Source organism: Pinus tabuliformis, chromosome 6, assembly GCF_031772625.1.
Source record: "Pinus tabuliformis cultivar Carrire ecotype Pingquan chromosome 6, CPIR1, whole genome shotgun sequence".
Taxonomy (NCBI): domain Eukaryota; kingdom Viridiplantae; phylum Streptophyta; class Pinopsida; order Pinales; family Pinaceae; genus Pinus; species Pinus tabuliformis.
The window spans coordinates 443,920,901-443,940,238 of NC_142292.1; the positions used below are offsets into that span (position 1 = coordinate 443,920,901).

The window sequence follows — 19,338 nt, forward strand, 5'->3', positions numbered from 1 at the left end:
CATAATAAAAATCTGTACATTACACCGGACTTTCCTAAAAATCTATGTGAATAAGAAAACAAATTTTTCTGATTGCAGAGTAAAATATATCAGTATCATTGTCCCCATGCTGGACCTGCAACAAGTATAAACCGAATGTAAGAACTCAGTACTTCATTTGTACTAAAAAAATGCAAGTAAATTAACTCATATCAAAGAATGCAGACATCTAAACATGGGAATAATTTGCACTCTAATTGATAATAAGGAAAGGATTGTTGTAATGTCCTTGAGGGATTAATTGGCCCAAGGGATGAAGTATCCTATAGATCCCCATAGGCTATAGTCCTCGATAAAAGGGAATCCCCAAAATACCCAATGATGGGCAAGTTTTGGGGCAGCTGGGGCAAAAAACCCAAAGTTGGAGTGGGGTTTGGTCACTGGTGTGAACATCACTCAATTAATTAAACAAAAAGACCCCTCATGAAACTATAAATACAAGAGGCCTAGAAGCACTTGAGGCATAATTGGATTGCATCATTTGTCTCTGATTTTCTTTGAGCCTGAGGCTCTGAGGGTTGAATATCCCATTTTCTTTGACTAGTTTCGGTGGAGGTGATCCCACCCTACCTAGTCACTCTTTTTCATTCTTTTTATTGGTCTCTTGTTCTGGCAACAGGGTTTTAATTATTGAAAGGAGCAGCGAATTAATTTTGGGAAAACCTGTGGCAAAGCAGTACCTAACTCTACATAAGCTGGACAATTTCTCTGAGGTTCAGTTATTAACTTATTGGACAGACCAAAATCTTCTTGAGTTTAGTTATCGTGGTTTTTTTCTGTGTGTGTGGCAAAAATTAAGACGTCCTGAAACACATCACAACTCCAGAGGCCAGTATAACGGATCTGAGGAAGATTAACAAGACAATCAGGCAACATCCACCTGAGGAGGATTGTCTGAAGCAGATCACATATCCTGAAAAGAATTGTCTGAAGCAGATCACATACCCTGAGGCCGAGCAACCATTCTGTAACAGATCGCAATTCCTGTAGCCATCCCGCGACAGACCGAAGTCCAGAAGTGGACCTGTGACAGTCCAAGGCATCTAGTGGTGATAATCCAAGCCCTTTTAAGGCTGAGCGAGACCTCCTGGAATCATCTCATGGGTCCTGTAGCAGACTGGGTATGTTCTGAGGGTCAGAATATCATTTGCTACCTTATGATTGATATGAAGGGTTTCCTGAAGTCGATTTCCACAGATCCAGGGTCCTGGAATATAGTGCGGGCCCTGTAACTAAAAGAGAGTTCCTGAGGAAGTGGGAGGGTCTAACTCGCAATATGTCTGAGGTATTGAGGTGAAGTATGTGCCAAATCCGAGACTGCATCTTTGCCTGAAGTAGACGTCACCCCTTTTCTCCACTTGCCATCAGCAAATCGAAGAACCTCATCTGATCTACGTTTGTCATAAGTCCGAGAACTGCTAAGGCAGCTTACGAGCAGTAAAAAGGGCTTAGAGAGCTCTGAAGGAAGCCGTATATAGAGCCAGGAAAATTATCAGTCCTAGTTGGGTATGTTCTGGATAATGTTAGTAGAATAGTTTTCAAAGTTGTGGGTCAGAATAGCTGGATTTGAATTATTTTTAAAGTCTGTGGAGTTCATTTGTACTGCAACTGTTGAACCCAGGTTGTATTGGCATTATTGAACTGTTACAAAACTGTGTTGAATGTTATTGTGGAGCAGTGATATTGTTGAACAGTGAGATTGTGTTTGAATCCTATTATACTGTACCACTGAATGGACTTTTTGTTTCACTGCTTAATTGAGTAAATAAATTTTGAAACCCTAGTACAAAATTACCAGTGATGAAAGTAAGCATTTTGTCTAATATAAATAATTAATTATCAGCACTATAATTGAATTTAGAAGAATTTTGCCCAGAAAAAATAGAGCTTTCGAACAGGTAGAATCTCTACCTCTCAAACCCAAGATGGAGGTGCCAGCAACAAAGCCACCCATGGCTCCGTTCCAGAAGTCCTTCTCTCGAAATTTCTCAACCACGTGATTGGTCAATGCAAAGACCTCTCCGATTGCAGCAAATGTGAGACCATAACTCCCCATAAGTTGCACAGTCTTGATCAAACCTGAAAGGGAAATGCTCCTTTCAACCTTCGGCACATTATACCATCTGGCCACCATACCTCCCCAGACATACCCCCAACGAAACCACTCATCGTGCCACTGAAAGTCTTAAACGTTAAACCAGGGGTGTCTTCCATCCTTATCTTCTATATAGGATCCATTTCCACCAGTGTCTTTCCTTGCAAAATCCTCCAAAAATGGAAGTCTTTCATATTAAAGCCCTAGATTATTAAAACCCTAGATAAAGATTTAGGTTTGATTCCGAAAAAGGACTATATAGACAATTCCTTTGATTCCACTGAGAGGATAATGTAATTTGTCCCCTGATTCTGTGAACTCATAGTTCTGAAACAAATTTATTTTGGATTTAATGAACTTATATAACATTTCATGGATTCTAGAGCCTATGTCCCCTGGGTTTTTTTATCAAATAAGCCACTTGTCCCATATATGTAATAAGCAGAAATGGGTAAACCAACACATAGAAATCTTGAAGCAAGCTACACCAAAAAACCCAAATTCCTATGCCTGAAATAAAACAGAGAAGAAAGGGAGCCGAATTCTCTTTCCCACAACAGCAGTTTCTTTAAGCCTGTCTGTCCTCCACCACGCCCGCAACATCCGACTTTAAGCCTTCGATCGATGCAGAGAGTGAATGCAAATAGCACAGATGATCAATTCCATTCCAGTGCGAGAAGCACCTAGAAGTATCGTCGAGCGAGGGCAAGTGCGAGGTCTCCACACAGAGAAGCACCTGGAAGTAGCGTAGCGTCGAGCGAGGGCAAGGGTGAGGTCGATCTGCTGGGTCGCATCTCAGTTTTATAATTTGTAGTTAAATCTCTAACTAATGTATACTGGTCTAATCAATTGGATGGGTAAGATTATTTTAATCGTCTAACACTTAAATCAAAGGCTCAGAAATGTACACGTAACTCAAGAGGAAAGTTGATTTCATAGGGAAACACTTTACGTCATAATGACCCCTTAGATGTGAGACGCGAGTGAAATTTGGTTTTCCATTTTTCATTAAAAATGAGGTATATTTTGAAAAATTATTATATGTAAGAGTTTTTATTTAACACAAACATTATTAATTTTTTCTTTCCGAAAATGAAATATAAAAATAATATAGTGTTGTGAATTGAAATACATTTTTTAAAATATTTTTCATTATAAAAAATTCTATATACCCTTCTAATTAAAATTATTAACACAAGATTTCGCTTAACACCAGCCCTTCAAATATGATTACTAGTCGTAACACCAGCCCTTCAAATATGATTCCTAGTCGTAATAATTGCATAGGGTGTCAGGGTCAGGGTCAGGGATAAGCCCTGTTCGTCGCGGTGTGGTTTATTAGTATGGCATCTTACGAGATGGTTATAGTGAAGACCTCTTTCCCTATTTTGTAGCCTTGTTTTTGTTGCCATCGCGTGGCAATTATTTCACATGAAAACGGAATGTAAGGGTGCTTTGGTTGACAAGGGCATAGCCAAGAGAGAAAAAGCACAGACGATAACCTGACGTGAGTTGTAAATGTGATAACGTAGAGACAATGTGTCCCGGGCCTAAATGCTTAAATCCAGTGGCGGGGTACAATAAAAAGGACCTGTGGTAATGACGGAACGGATCCGCGTGAAAAGGGCATAGCCAAGGGACGACTCTATGCGCGTTAGACGGCACTGTTTGATGTACGTCCTGTTCCAGTCCCTCACTGACGCTGTCGACCAAGCGCAGCCCATTACAATGTCATGGACCTTTCGCTTAGACCCTATCACAATCGGATGGGCCCTTGAGTTTCCGTCATTTGCAGTGTCTATTTGGGCGTTGAGTTTTTGTTTTTGTTTTTTTTTTATAAATCTATTATAATTTTTTTTGTTGTGGTTAAGAGTTTTTTTTTGTTGTTGTTAAGAGTCAATGTAGGCTGATTTATCACAGTTATTTAGAAAAAAACAAACTACTAAAATAACATGTCTCTGGATCTTGAGCCTTTACCTTCTATTTAAAAAAAATATTATTTTATTATTAAAAAACCAATTGAATTAATAGGTACAATAAACTAAAGAATCCAATCTTGTTTTTATTTAGATTTTTTATCATTATTTTTATTAAATTTTATAAATATATAAAATTTTAAAATATGTAAACTACAATCCATTGGAATTGTACTGCGGTAATTGTGAATTTCATGAAAAATTACAAATTGTTTGAGACAACCGTGTAAAAACAGCATTTATAAAAATAATTGTTATCTGCTACAAAGTAAAACGACTATGATTGCTCAAAACGTACCTCATCATTTTGATATTCTGAATATCTCTTATTTTTTAAAGACCGTGGAATTTTGATAGTTTGGAGTAATATCACTTCGCAGTTGTCTATAACGCGATTTTTTGAAAGTTTTTTCGGCGGATTTTTCCGGTCGAAATCCGGCAGGAATTATTGGAATCGCAAGTTTGATAGCTAGTTTCTGCACAATGAAAGCCTCCCAGGGGTTTTTCAGGGTGCTGAATCCAAATATGCAGTTAAAAAAACATTTTAACTGCAAGAAATCAAGATTTGACCTCAATTCGTCCGCCGGATTCCGTCACCGGAATCTTCAAAAAGTCGCATTATAGACAACTCCTTTTTCAAACTTCTATTGCTTTTTGAGAGAGTCTTATGGAAGCTCTTCATTAAGGGATTTTTGAGGTCTAAAATAGGCTTTTTGAGGAAATTATAAAATAACATTTGAAACAATAAAATAAGATTAGATTACAGAATCAAATTTTGGAGGGAAGAAAGAAAAAACTTATTTTTTCAACTTATCTCCCTATTGGTTTAATCAAATTTCGAGCAGAAACACTTGTCGGATGAAAAAATTGATTCATCATCGAAGGAGTACCCATGTTGCATATTTTTTATGGAACCTACTACACGAAAAATGAGAAATATATGAAACACTGATTGCAATCACATTTTTTTCATGTATTTCTCATTTTTCGTGTAGTAGGGTCCATCGAAAATATGCAATATGGATACTCCTTGGATGAGGAATTAAATTTTGCATCCAACAAGTACTCCCGCTGGAAATTTGAGTAAAACCTTAGGTAGATAAGTTGAAAATACGAGTTGAAAAAATAGTTTTATTATTTTTTAATCTCTTTACTTTTTTACCTCAAAAATGGTGAAATCATCTCTATGGTTGACATCATCATCTTGAATCATATTGGTTCTTATAAAGTTTATTTTGGTTGTACATTTTTCTTAAGATGCCCATTTTAGACCTCAAAAATCCCCTAATGCTCTCTACTGCTCTCACTTCACTCAAGTTGTTGCTCTCTCAGGGAGTCTTATGCAAACTAGCTCTAATACCATGACAAAAGTTGAAGAGAACAAAACGTGGAGCAAAGGAATGCTTTTCTTAGTATTATGAATCAGTTAAATAAGATTACATTGGAAACATCAGTAATAAATGACTGGAGTGAAAACTAAGACACCTGGAGGGACGATTTTGACACCTAGCAGGTGGTTGGAATTAGATTCTCCAAAACCATGAAATTAAAAACATCACAACCACTAGAGTTTTAACCTCTTTTTGTTTGTTTGTGAAGTTGTGTGGTCCTCCACACTTGACCTGTGGCTTGAGGAGGGGCGACCCAGAGGTATCTAAATGGTCAAAGTCACCCTGGGATAGCACCCGGCATGTGCGACACCAGCGATTAGATAACTAGATTTTTTAAGCATATCTCCTCCCTAAAACAGGGAACAACCACCGTGTGAGAGTTGGTCTTGGATTGCTTTAATCTTAGTGCTGAAGAAATTCATCCTCAACCAATTGTGCTACTGAAACTACAAAAATCCAAAACCTTTTTACATCTCTAGACTGCACAAATCATCACTAACTTTTGTACCTACAAAACTAAACTATGAAGGATTACCAGTTTTGACAAACATGAGAAATCTTTAATCCAGATGTCCGAGAAAAGAAATGAAAGCTCTTGTATTAATAAGATTGTCAAAACGATCATTGTATGAACTCAAACAAAATAAAATCAATTCTATGAATGGAATCATATGCACGAATGAATAAAACGGCCAACATCTTATACCAGTTGCGACGACCACTGAGCGGATGTCATATCCATCTTCGAATAGACATCCATCTTCGAATGGCTTATATGACCCTACCTCAGACCTCATGACTGCTCCAATCCTATGCCTGTCAATGCACCCATATGTGCACCTAAAATTAATTTTATTTTGAATTTCTATAGAAATAATGTTCAGTAGATAATATTTTTCGTGAGCTACAACCAGTAGGGGAGTCTATTTGTGAGAATATTCTTCTAGAAACGGCAGCCATTCCTGCGAATAATTCTATCACCAACCACTGATCCAGAATTTGTGTGGGCACAGTCGTTCTCCAAAACGCCATATTATTGTAACATATTAATAGATACAAATTAATAGAATGCCATGTGCGGTTTGATGTGTTCCATCCAATGTTAGTGTTTAGCATGTCTGGTATTATCTTTTATTTTATAAAAAATAAAATGAAATTTACAAAGGCCTTAAATGCTTAATATAAAGTGAAACTCACATTCGAAAATCCCATGGAAGTAGAAATTTGCATATGAAAAAGTAATTTAAATACGTCCCAAGCAAATTCTGCATTTATTTGTTAGGTCAGCGATATCGCAGGTCACTGGAAGTGACTGTCGGATTTCGACCGGAAAAATCCGCCAAAAAAGCTTTCAAAATATCGCGTTATAGACAACTAAAACTCTACTGTGAAAAAGCAATAAAAAAAACAAAAAAGCCACCTACCGCTAAACTAGAGAAGACGATTAGTTCAACTCAAAGTCAATTTTTTTTTCAAAAAAATTGTATGAGCAACAGTGGTATTAACGCATCCTACATCGTTGAAGGCATCGCTATTGACGCTCACACAAGACACGAGAGTCACGTTAGCATTACTAACACTTAACGACAATGCAAGAACACCCGTTATTATAGGTTCATTAAATTGAAGGCCATGAACTACGACTCTAACAATCACATTGATTTTTTTAAGAAATCTTTACCCTCTGGACTGGACATAGGTTCCATTAGGATATTTCACAACATATAATGGAGTTAGAGCATGTAACATGATTACATGACGAAAACAAGAGTCTCAAGCCCTTAAAAAACCTCTTTCTTGTACTCAAGGCCATGAATAAAACTTATGACCAGGAATATTAACACTCTTGGTATGTTTTCCACAATAAGGATGGGTCCTAGGACCCCTACCATGAAAAGAAAACAAGGATTTAGGCCCTACATAAAGTTTATCAAACTTAATGGCCATATAAAACTATCGTAGGAGTTAAGCATAAGGGGCATGTTCTACATTACCATAGACATTGGGAAAATGAACTCTTATTTCAACATATGTTAATCTTTGTAAAAATTCACTGACAATATATTGTACTTGATGTAGAAGCTCATATATGATTTATAATGTAAATGTATTCTTATACACGTATAAATTCTTTATATTTATTTGTATATTGAGAAATTCAAACTGAAATCATTGATTCATATTTAGGTTTGAATGATAAACATGATGATTTAGACTACAAAAATATCAAAACATCTATTTTTGGATCCGTATCCCATTCTTCATGTTTGATTTAAATAAGTTAGCTAGAATATACTAAATCCATTAAATTAGTGAGGAAACTAAAAGGAATATAAAAATAACAATAAACAATCCTACATAAAAACAATATGTTATAAAAATCATTAATTTGAAATCATATTTTTATCATTTAAATTTATAATAAAATTACATTGAATCAACCCTCATAATTAATAAATTATTATTTTAATTTAAACTTATTATAAGCCACTTTTAATATACACTCAATCCCCACATAGGTATATGATTCATATATATTTAATATTTCATATAAACCATTCATATAAATAAAATAAATATGTTATAAATATAAATATATATATATATATATATATATATATATGAATTTATTTTAATTAATTAATTTAATAAATTTAAATTTTATTTTAAATATAGATTAATTATGGAATGTTTTTAATTTTTTTTTAATTAAAATTGGTTTTTTTTTTAAATAATTACATAGCATTATTATATATGTATAGGGGTTTTACGCAGTGCATTATATTAGATATCATTTTTGGGATTCAACTGCGTTAAGTAAGTCATTCACGTATGACTTATATATGTTTTTATTTTTTTTAAATTTTTGGCTAACCTGTCATATTTGAAGTAAAAGTAAAACATAGTTTAGCGGTTGTAATCCAACAATTATGTGAGGAATTTGGTCTCACAGATCTAGTGGTCCAATCTTGTAAACATAAAACATAATCAAGCTACTATGGTTCAATGATTAGGTAGGGAATTTCGTCCCTAGAGATTTAGTAGTCTAATCTTAAACAAAACTATGTACACTCGAGAGTTACTCTAGATACCTGAAAAAAAATATAACCCTTTTATTCAACTAAATAATTAACATTTCTCTGTTAGTCAACTCAATAATTAACATTTCTCTCATTATTGAAATCTGCACATGTGAGTGGAAACTGTAACCTAAATTGAGTTAAGGAAACTAAATTGAGTTATAATTGGATGGATTTTTTAGTATTTTTGGAGATGAAGGTTCTCGTTTTGAATAGAAATGAATATATATATATATATATATATATATATATATATATATATATATATATATATATATATATATATATATATATATATATGATATTTTTTACATCTTGTTTGGTTCGTGTTGGAATATCTAATTCTTACTTGTCTCAGTTGTGATTCTTACTAAGTAAAGGAGTTTGTTCCTAGTAGTTAGGATATATTTCCTAAATTGGTGTGTGGTTGAGATAATCTCTCAACCAACAGATTGTGTGTCCAAGATAGCATACCTATCTTGAGACAACACTTCTTGTCTATATGTAGTTTCATTTGATTAATAAATCAATTTGGATTCTCATATTTTATCATGGTATGAAAGCCCTGAGGGCCTGGACCCTCTTGGGCTGAGGGAAATAGGAAATAGGAAATAGGGAGTATATACCTTTGTTTTGAGAAAGAATGTGTTATTTTTTTGTTTGTCCATTTGCGCCAGTCCTCAGTCATAGAATTTTGGATTTCTCACCATATAATGTGTGAATTTAATTTGCTAGCGAAGCTTTCAGGTGGCGTCTCAGGAACTGGAGGGTACGTTGGATTGTCAGATCCCAATTGCGCAACTACGAGGAAGAGACTTCTGTAGGAAAAAATTACAAGAGAGAGTGAGTCTCAGGGAAGGGTTTCAAATCGAACCTCAGAATGAAATCATGGGCAGACGTTGCAGCACCGGCGGAGAATGAAACCCATGTGTGTTTTGTGTAAGATCGAAATTCTTCCTGTGAAGCCTCGTTTCCATGGCTTCTCTGATAGGAATAGTATCGTTGCTGCTTCTTCTGACGCTAATTCCTACGACCAAGAGCTTCAATGATACAGGGCATTACTCCAATTCAGAGCCCTAACAGATTGCCAAAAACTGGAGCTCGACCGATGCCTGCACTGGGAAATGGCAGGGCATAACCTGCAAAAACGATAATCTTCTTCATTTCGCTTTCAGGCCATGAGTTACGAGGCCCTATCAATCCTCTTTCTGCGCTCGACCAGCTCTGGGTTCTTGATCTTCAGGGAAATCGGCTCAATGACAGCTTGGATCCATTGTCAAATTGCTTCAATCTCAAATCCAATGACTTCTCAGGTCTGATTCCTACTGACCTTGCTCAGCTTAGGCGCTTGGTGAGGCTCGACGCTTCCGATAACAATCTTCGCGGATCGATTCCGCCAGTGATACGAAACCTTATGCGACTGGTAACTCTTCACCTGCTGAAACAGAGCTGGCGCTCTGTGAAGGAAGGGTTTTGCATTTTCACATTGCACTACCTATAAAGCTCAGTTTCATTTGCGGGCTGAAGTACCAGAAGATTACTCATTGCGTAAACTAAAATTTAGGATCTTTGTTGCATGAGATGTCCTCCTTGTGTCTTTGGCAGTGCAAACAATGATCGCTCTCATGGATGGCATTGCATACTTGGACACAAATGGGCAATTCAGAAACTGCATGGTGGAAATTTTTCACTTTGCTAGCCCTTATACAGGATGAGCTTTTTCGTAACTTGATGCAGTTTGGATTGTCATCGAGCCCTTTGATTTTGTCCATGGTATGCAACATTGTTCTTAATCTATATCATCATCTGCGTACGAAGTTGAAACTGCAACTGGAAGCTTTCTTTAGTTGTGTTATAATCAGGCTTGCATAGAGCAAGTATGGGGCTTGTTATCAGCAACAGGAAGTAGCAATGGAAGCATTGGTAGACTTCTGTAGACAACCAACATTTATGCCTGAGATGTATGCAAATTTGGATTGTGATATTATTGTGCTAACATATTTGAGGAGCTTGGGAACCTACTATCACATAGTGCATTTCCAATAAATTGTCCCTTGTCTGTGATGCACATTTTGGCATTGGATGGGCTGATTGCAGTCATTCACAGCATGGCAGATAGGGTCAACAACAGTCAGCGTTGCAGTACCTTGGATAAAGGCACACTGTAGAACGTACGGTGTATGTGGGGAATTTCTTATTGAAAAACTCAATTGTTTTTTTTTCTCTGCAAATACTAACTTCTATTAACTGAAAGGCAAAATATTTTTACATATTATCGAGGCATGGAAGCACTCGACAGAACAGGACTGCCCCATTACAGACACAAGCTAGGGAAACCAGTTACAACACGCAAGAAACCAGATAGCAGACATAGAGAGAGACATGTGTTGTCGAGAAGGAGAACTGAGCCAACACAAAAACACAAAAACATTGCAACCCAGCATATAAAGAGTCACCAAATACCCATCTGAGAGTCAAAAAATAGTATGACAATTGCATAGAAACTTGACCACGAGCCTGAAACAGAAGCCGAAACAAAAAGAGACAGACTCCAGTGGTGCTACTTTTCCTTTGTTGGGCTATGGTCCTTCTTCTCATCCAGACCTTTATCACCAGTCTTCAGACCTTCATTGCCACTTAGATCACTGTCAAGGATTGCTATGGCATGGTCTGCCTCGCCATGAGTCCTGTCCTCAGCTGTAGGTCCAGTATCTTCAAGGGGAGGAAGATTTTTGAGAAAATCCTACTGTTCAGCTTTCTCTTTTTTCCAATTCTCCATGCTGTCTTTGTCCGAGGAATGCAGACTTCTTGTAGAAGGGTTAGGGGCGATGCAGACCAAAGGGGAGACAAGGTTTTCCTCTTCCGAGAGGATAATGGTGATATAGGCAGTGACCAGGGGCCTATGCAGATTACTCTGAAATTTAAAGTGCGTGGTTTGGAAAGCACTGTTAGGAATAGGTTTACGACCAGAACCTATAGAAGGCCCAAATTCATGGACGGGGGAGGGATTGAAAGGTTCCGGCGCCGTTTCCATGGCATGACTGACTGGAGGATGCAAACGACTGTCACGACGCCCCCCTGAATGGTGCCTCTTGCCCGAGCAGACCATGATGACAGACAAGAGGTAGGGCACAAGCGGATTATGGACAGGATGACCAACAGGATGGAGTCGATTGAGGCAAGAGGGATGCCCAACAGATCTTGCGACTGATACAACAATGTAACAGAGCTTATATATAACCACAAAACTTGCAGACGATAACACAGAGCATGAATCTAGAACAGGGGAGAAATTACCCTTGATGGAGTTGGCTTGGAGCTCGCGGCAGTGAACCAAATTCAAACCATCACCCACAGCCTCCGCAAACTAGGTTCCATTACCGTGCAACTGAGCACAAGGCTTGGTGAGAGAGCAGTGGAGCGACATGATTATAACAGAAGGAACGTTGCGATGATCAACACAGAACTTAAATGAGGATCCGCCACCTGATCCAGCATTAATACTCTTTCCCTGCTCGCATGAGTTTACGTCCCGGGAGGCCACGCTGCTCTGCAGCTGGCAGTACTGGGCATTAACTTCGTGCATGGAAAACGGTGGAGTCGGTGATGCCACCCGGATCCGGGAAAGTTTCTTCGATCTCAGGCATTTCTTCCTGCACAAGATTATTGAAGTTGAGGAGTTGAGAATCAGAGATTAGATTTGCAAGTGATCCAACATGTAGATGCCGCCCACAATCAACTCCCATATTAGCCAAGAGGTCTGCAACTTTGTTCCCATCCCTCTGTATGTGTTTCAAGGAGATCGCTCTGTGGGAAGAAAACCAGCGCTCAATATGCAATAGCCGTTGAGCCATTCTCCAACTGTTACTGATCTTGGAGGAAGGGGATCCCTGTAGAATTCTCGAGACCATTTGGATGAGGATTTGAGAGTCTCCCTCTATTAGGAGAGGGAAGAGATTCCTATCTTGCGCTAGAAGTAGCCCCTGCCAAAGACCTTCTAACTCGGCTGAGTTATTGGTGTCCCACCCTTGTGAGCCCAAGAAGGTTATGATATTAGCTCCTTTATGATCTCTGAAGATCCCTCCAAACCCAGAATTCCCTGGGTTACCCTTTGATGCACCATCAAAATTTAGTTTATACATGTTCCTGGGGGGAGGTAACCATTTCGCCGTTGAGGGATCTCTCGGAGGCTTTGTTCCTTTGATCAGCTGTTCTTGCTTTCTGTGGAAGTTCCAGTTATTCCATATTGATTGTTCCTGAGGGAGAGAGGGGAGATCCTCTTGGTACCATGTTTTTAGAGATAAGGTTTCTTCAATGTTTTGATTAATGACTTTCCATATATCATCCAGTGGTCTGGATTGGTTTTTGAAGATTCTACCATTTCTCTCCTTCCATATGGCCCATGTTACAAAACCTGGGATGAGCTTCCAGAGAAAGTTCAAGATCTTGCTTTGAAAGGGGTGGGGGTCCCAGTTGCATATTGTAGCCGTTATATCTCCATTGGCTCCTCCATCTTTTTGACAACGGAAGTTTATTTTTTGCCAGAGCTTGTGTGCCAACGGACAGTAATACATGAGGTGTTCAATGGTTTCCTCTTCCTTTTTACAGTTGGGGCAAATGGAGGGGCCATTGAAATTTCTTTTTCTCAAATTATCCCATGTAAAAATCCTCTTATGACAGAGGAGCCAGAGAAGGTTAGACACTTTCGGCCAGATGGATGGATCCCATATTTTTCTCCAGAGCGGATTGGGCCTTATTTGATCTTTGATAAGTATATTGTATGCTTCTCTAGTGGAATAGGTTCCTCTTTCTTCATATCCCCATCTGAGAATGTCTTTTTCCTCAGAGTACTGTATTTTCCTTTTTGTTAATTCTGTATCCAGAGTTTGCTGGTCTTGCCTCGTCCCCTGTGCTATGACCTGAGTCGCTTTGAGCCACTCTCTGTAGTCTTGCTGAGAGGTATTGCGCCAAAAATTCCTCACCGTGTTTTGGGGGTGCATGTCCTGTTCCAGGGGAACATTTGGTGGGAAAAGGTCCCTGAGTTTAGGCATCTGTTGCCAAGAGTCATCCCAAAATCTGGCTTGATCACCATTCTTCACTTCCCAAAAGCTGTGCTGCTGTATGAGGTTCTTGTGCTGTTTTGCTGAGTTCCACATGATTGAGCCATTACTGGTCTCTGAAATTCTGATGAGTTCCTCCCTTGGACAATTTCCCACATATTTGGCTGTCCATAACAAGGCCCAGGGAGTGGGAGGTTCCGAAAGCCATTTCCACCAGATTCGAGCTCCCATAACAGCATTGCTGTGAGTGGGGTCTCTTAAACCAATGCCACCTCCTTTCTTTGGAAGGCAAGTGGTTTCCCATTTAACAAGAGCCCATTTGCGTCGAAGTCCAATACTGCCCCAGAGAAACGCGCTTTGGAGAGTTTTGAGTTCTTTGAGGACCCATTTGGGAGCTGCCAGGATGGAGAAGAGGTATAAGGGCATGGCTTGAAGGACAGCTTTAATCAGAACAAGACAGCTAGCCATGTTAAGAGATCTGTGAGTCCAGGAGGAGAGCCGCATTTCCAGATTATCTAGGAGGGTTCTCCAGGAAGAGTGCTTTAAGCCGGAGGCTATGAGCGGGGCTCCTAGATACGAGGAGGGAAGTTTGGCAGAGGAGAAGCCTAGGATGCGTAAGATGGCTGACTGGGTAACAGAGGGAGTATGAAAGAAGAAGATTTGAGATTTGGAGTGATTTATAGAGGCACCAGAGGCTTCCGAGAAGTCTGTTAAAAGAGTTTTAAGTTGTCTGGCCTCTTGGACTGAGGGATGCCCAAACAACATGTTATCATCAACAAATTTTTGATGAGTGAAAACAGGGGAGTTGTGAAAGGAGAGGCCTTTGAGATGGACAACTTGCTGAGCATGTTTGATACTTCGCCCTAGACCCTCTGCCATAATGATAAACAGGAAAGGGGAGAGGGGGTCGCCCTGCCTGATACCACGGGTAGGATGAAAGGTCGCGGAGGGTATGCCATTAATTAGAACAGAGAAGAATGAGGATGAGATGAGGCTCATAATCCATCGGACCCAGGAAGCATCAAAACCAAATGCTATAAGAGTCTTTTCAATATACTTCCAACTTAGGCTGTCAAAAGCTTTGGAAAGATCTAGTTTGAGTAGCATACCTGGCTTCTTGGAGATCTTCAGGGAATGAATTATTTCATGAGTGAGGATGATCCCATCCATGATCTGTCTTCCTTCAACATATCCGGATTGCTCAGGCGAGATGATGAGTGGAAGCAAGAGCTTGAGTTTGGAGGCTATAATTTTAGAGACAATCTTGTAGATAATGTTGCAGAGTGCTATCAGCCTGCACTTGTCAGGCTTGAATGGCTTCTCCACCTTGGGGATCAGGGCTATGAATGTAGCATTTATCCCTGGAAACATCCATCGGAGAGAGCGAGATTCTTCCACCACCTGCCAGACCTCAGTCTTGATTAGGTCCCAAAAATTATGGAAGAAATTAGAGGTGAATCCGTCCGGACCGGGGGCTTTGCCGGCTTTTAGTTGTCGCACCGCTATTTCCACTTCTTGAAGATCAACAGACTTGAGGAGCATTTGATTATGCTCTTCTGTAATAATTCTGGGGATATTGCCTATAATTTTTTCTATTGCTTGAGATCTGTCTATGTTTGGTTCTCTGTGCACTTGCTTGAAATAATTTAAAAGTTCAGACTCTATTTCTTCATGCTTTTCCACTCTGATGCCTTGCTCGTTTTGAATATGAGTGATATTGTTATGCATCCTGCGCTGGATTGTGGTGCTATGAAAGAATTTGGTGTTTTTCTCTCCATCTTTGAGCCACCTGATTCTTGATTTTTGCCTCCATAACGTTTCTTCCTGCTTTTCCTTTTCTGCTAGTTGAAATTCAAGGGTTTTTTCCTGTTCTTCCAGGTCCTCTGATCTGCCTAGTGTGATGATCTTCTGTTGTAGCTGCTTCATATCCAATTCAATGTTTGCTTTCCCCTGAAAGATATTGCCAAATGAAGTGTGATTCCAGTGCTTGATCTTACCTTTTAGGTGCTTAAGCTTTTGTTGGAATTGGAACATTTTGGAGCCTGGAGGAGGATGGAAGCTTTTCCATTCTGTGTTGATTAATTTGTGGAAGTCTGGATGGGTCATCCAGAAGGCTTCAAAGCGGAAAGGCCTACGGATATTGTTTCCAGGTCGAGACCAGTGAAGTGAAATGGGCCAGTGATCGGATCCTGTGAAGGGCAGGATGGAGGCTGCAAAATCACCCCCCAAATGAATGGCATTGTCAGAGAGTAGAAATCTATCCAGCCGAGAGGCTATTTGCTGGCTCCCTACTTGTCTGTTGTTCCAAGTGAAAACTCCATTATTGGAAGGGAGGTCGATAAGCCAGTTGTTTTGGATGAAATCCTTCAGCAGCGATCCTTCCTGAGAACTTCTGCATCTTCCCCCTCTTCTTTCTTCCTGTCTTGTGACCATGTTGAAATCATTTCTTGCAATCCATAGTGGGAGTAGTCTGTTATGGTTGAGAACCGAGATGGAGTTTAGGATCTCCTCTTTTCGATGTGTTTCCTGTGGGAAATAAACATTGGTTAAAAGTCCATGTTGGTTTGTACCTATAATATGAAAAGTTGCTTGAAGAAAGTTCCTGTGTGCATGAAAGTTGTTGAGCATCATGGCTCTGGAGTCCCATATAATGGCTAGGCCTCCCGAGGCGCCATTTGCATCTACTGCTATGTTATGACACCCGGGCCAGAATTTAGCAGCGAGTCTATCAAGTGCAGTGGAATCACACTTTGTCTCTTGCAAGAATAGAACCTGAGGGTTTTCTTGCTTTAACATGTTTTTGAGGATTCAGGTTTTCCTGGGGCCATTGAGCCCTCTTATATTCCAAGAGATTAACTTCATTGAGAAAGAGTGTTTTCAAGACGGTAGTACTTGGTTGACTTGGCATACCTGCCTGATTCCACTAAGATTTGTCCAACCTTGATTGTTCTCTAAAGAATGGTTTTCCTTCCTTGTTTTTCGATATCTTTGGCTATGAATCGTCCATCCCAAGGGCCTCCTGTCTGTATACCCAAAGATTTCTGCCTCTGTGCCCGAGATAAAACTTCTTCCAGATTCTTCAGTTGTCCTGCTGGAATGTTGTCGAAGTTGTTTGTGGTGCAGGCCTTTTCGAGACCGGGAAGGTCCAGATCCCCAATGTCTATTGTTTCTGTTTCTTCCTCCATAAATTGAGAGTAATCTGGTTCTTCCATTGGTTCCTCTTCTGAGCGAGCATCTGGGTTTGGGATCTCCAGTTGCATGGCTTGAGCACTCCATAATATTTCTTTTTGTTTGTCTGAGGTCGAAGCCTCCTTACCTTGAGTGTCTGCTTGTGATATTGAGGGTTTTCCTCCTTTTGAATGGTCTTCATTCATGGATTCTGGCTCCGGCAAATTCGTTTGCATTTCCATCTGGTTAGCTAAGACATCAAAATTGTTGCTTGTGGATGGCCTTGGTTGACTGGTTTGTGCTGCCTTTGGTTTTGGAGCATGTTTCTTGTGGGTTCTCCGGTGATTTGTGACCTTGATGAAGCCACCTGCTTTAGAGGCTTCCGGATCCGAGGCAGGAGGGGGTTTCTGTGTTAGAGGACAGTCCCTGAATAAATGCCCAAGGGCATGACATCTTCGACATCGAAAGGGCACATGTTCATAGTCAATAGTTTGTATCCATTCAATGTCAAAGTGAGAAATGCTTACCGCATCTGGAAGAGCCTGATTGAGATTCATGTATACGCAGATTCTAGCATAAGAAGTATACCTGCATGTTTTCGTTTCCTCCGCTGTTTTGACAAACTCACCCAGGGTGTTTCCTATCGCCTTTAGGGAGTCTTCCTCCCAGTATTCCACTGGGAGTGAGTATAAGCAGATCCACACCGGAGCCCAGCTGAGGTCCTCCTTATCTGGGTTGAAGCGCTCCACCCATCCTTTGAGGAACAAACCAGCGGCATTGAAGAAGTAGGGTCCTTCGTCAAGAACCCTATTTCTGTCCTCCAAGCAGTTGAAGATGGCAGTGAAAAACCCTTTCGGCCCCAGCTGTAGGGTGATATGCCCCTTAGGGTGCCATTTCGTGTTAATCTAGCTTCTTAAAGCTTTTTTGGTTGGCCACAGACCAATGAACTTCCCTATTAGAGCATGATCTTTCATGAACTGGATTCTCGCATCGATTCGATGTCCTGGCAGTTCAACCCTTGGGCGAACCGAGGCTACTGGTTTGCATGTAGCAGAATGAACTTCTGGTGACTTTTCCCCTTGTTTTGCTTGCTGGCTTTCCGGAACATCATTTTCCCCATTCTGATTTGTGGCTCCCTTCCCTGCCGTATTCTCGAACTGTTCATTGTCGCTTTGTGGGGGAGGTTCATCACCCCCCCCCTCCCCCCCGGCTGGGGCTCCATGAGGGTGTGTACCCTCAGTCCGTTAAGGAGAAGGACCTGAATCCGTCAGTGTTTGCAGAGAGCTGCAGATTTACAGAGCCTGCCATCGCTGCAGGTGTTCAAACCCTAGAACCTGCCGTCATCTGCATTCTTGAATTTCCTATTCTTGTGGAGCTCATTGTTGTTGTTGTTGTGGTTTGAAAAACTCAATTGTTGTTCATGAGTTCATAAAGTATTTTTTTGGAATTTAAATTGATATACATATTGAGATTAGCCACCTGAATATGAAGTTATTTTGTTAGAATTGGCTATTCTAACAAATGATAGGTTCATGGAGTTCCAATATTTAATTGATAAAGACAAAGATGCCTAGGATGTGATCAAAAGGTGAAGTGCACGAGCAACATCAGAGATTGGAGGATGATGGAAAATCTAGTTTGTGTGAGTTTGAGTGTGTTGTGGAATAGACTCATGATGACTATAGTATATGACGCATTTTAATTTTAAGCAAGTCTAGGGTGTTTTATAGTGGTCTTTGTAAAATGTGTACTTGGTAACTCTAGAGTTGGAGTGTGAAATGTAAGCCTCGTAAGGCATGTGTATCTCCATACAGTTCGTGGTAATCTAAAAACCACTTTGTATTTGCAGTGTCAGTTTGTGGTAAGCTAGAAACCACGTGTAATAGTGAAGTGGGACAGAGATTCCTGTTGGCATGGTTTAGGGTTAGCCGAGAAAACCCTCGGCCTCGTTGAGTCAGGTCTTTGGAGTGCCCTAGTGGCAAGTTTGTAGCCCAGAGTTGTTGGAGTGCCCTAGTGGCAAGTTTGTGGCCCATAGTGGTTGGAGTGACTTCATGGTTGAGAGCCCTTGGTGGCATGGTTGAGGGTGATCCGATAAAACCCATAGCATGGTTATGGTTAATTCGATAAAACCCGTGATGATATTGGAGGGGGATTTAAAGTTACAGGTATATGTATGCAACTATAATGGTTGAAAGAACCATGTATGCGAAGGAAATCCTACAAGACTGGTGGTTGCAGCGGTTAGTACCCATGCATTCCAGTGGATGGTTGCTCCTTTATATGGACATCAACATATTCTTTTTATGTTTGACCACAACTAGATTTTGCAGATTGATATGGAGACAAGTACTCATTAAGGGGGAGTGTTGGAATATCTAATTCCTACTTGTCTCAGTTGTGATTCTTACTAAGTAAAGGAGTTTGTTCCTAGTAGTTAGGATCTATTTCCTAGATTGGTGTGTGGTTGAGATAATCTCTCAACCAACAGATTGTGTGTCCAAGATAGCATACCTATCTTGAGACAACACT

At 39.9% G+C, this 19,338-nt stretch overlaps 1 protein-coding gene across 1 annotated transcript; it reads right to left on the reverse strand.

The window, feature by feature from the left end:
• Window positions 1-29: 29 nt before the first annotated feature.
• Window positions 30-2,814, reverse strand: LOC149259203 (outer envelope pore protein 16-3, chloroplastic/mitochondrial-like). Its single transcript, XM_089417683.1, has 2 exons — window positions 1,951-2,814; window positions 30-115 (listed from the first exon to the last, which is right to left on the reverse strand). The coding sequence occupies exons 1-2, from the start codon at window positions 2,171-2,173 to the stop codon at window positions 96-98; spliced, it is 243 nt and encodes an 80-aa protein (XP_089273809.1). The 5' UTR covers window positions 2,174-2,814; the 3' UTR covers window positions 30-95.
• Between the last annotated feature and the right edge of the window lie 16,524 nt (window positions 2,815-19,338).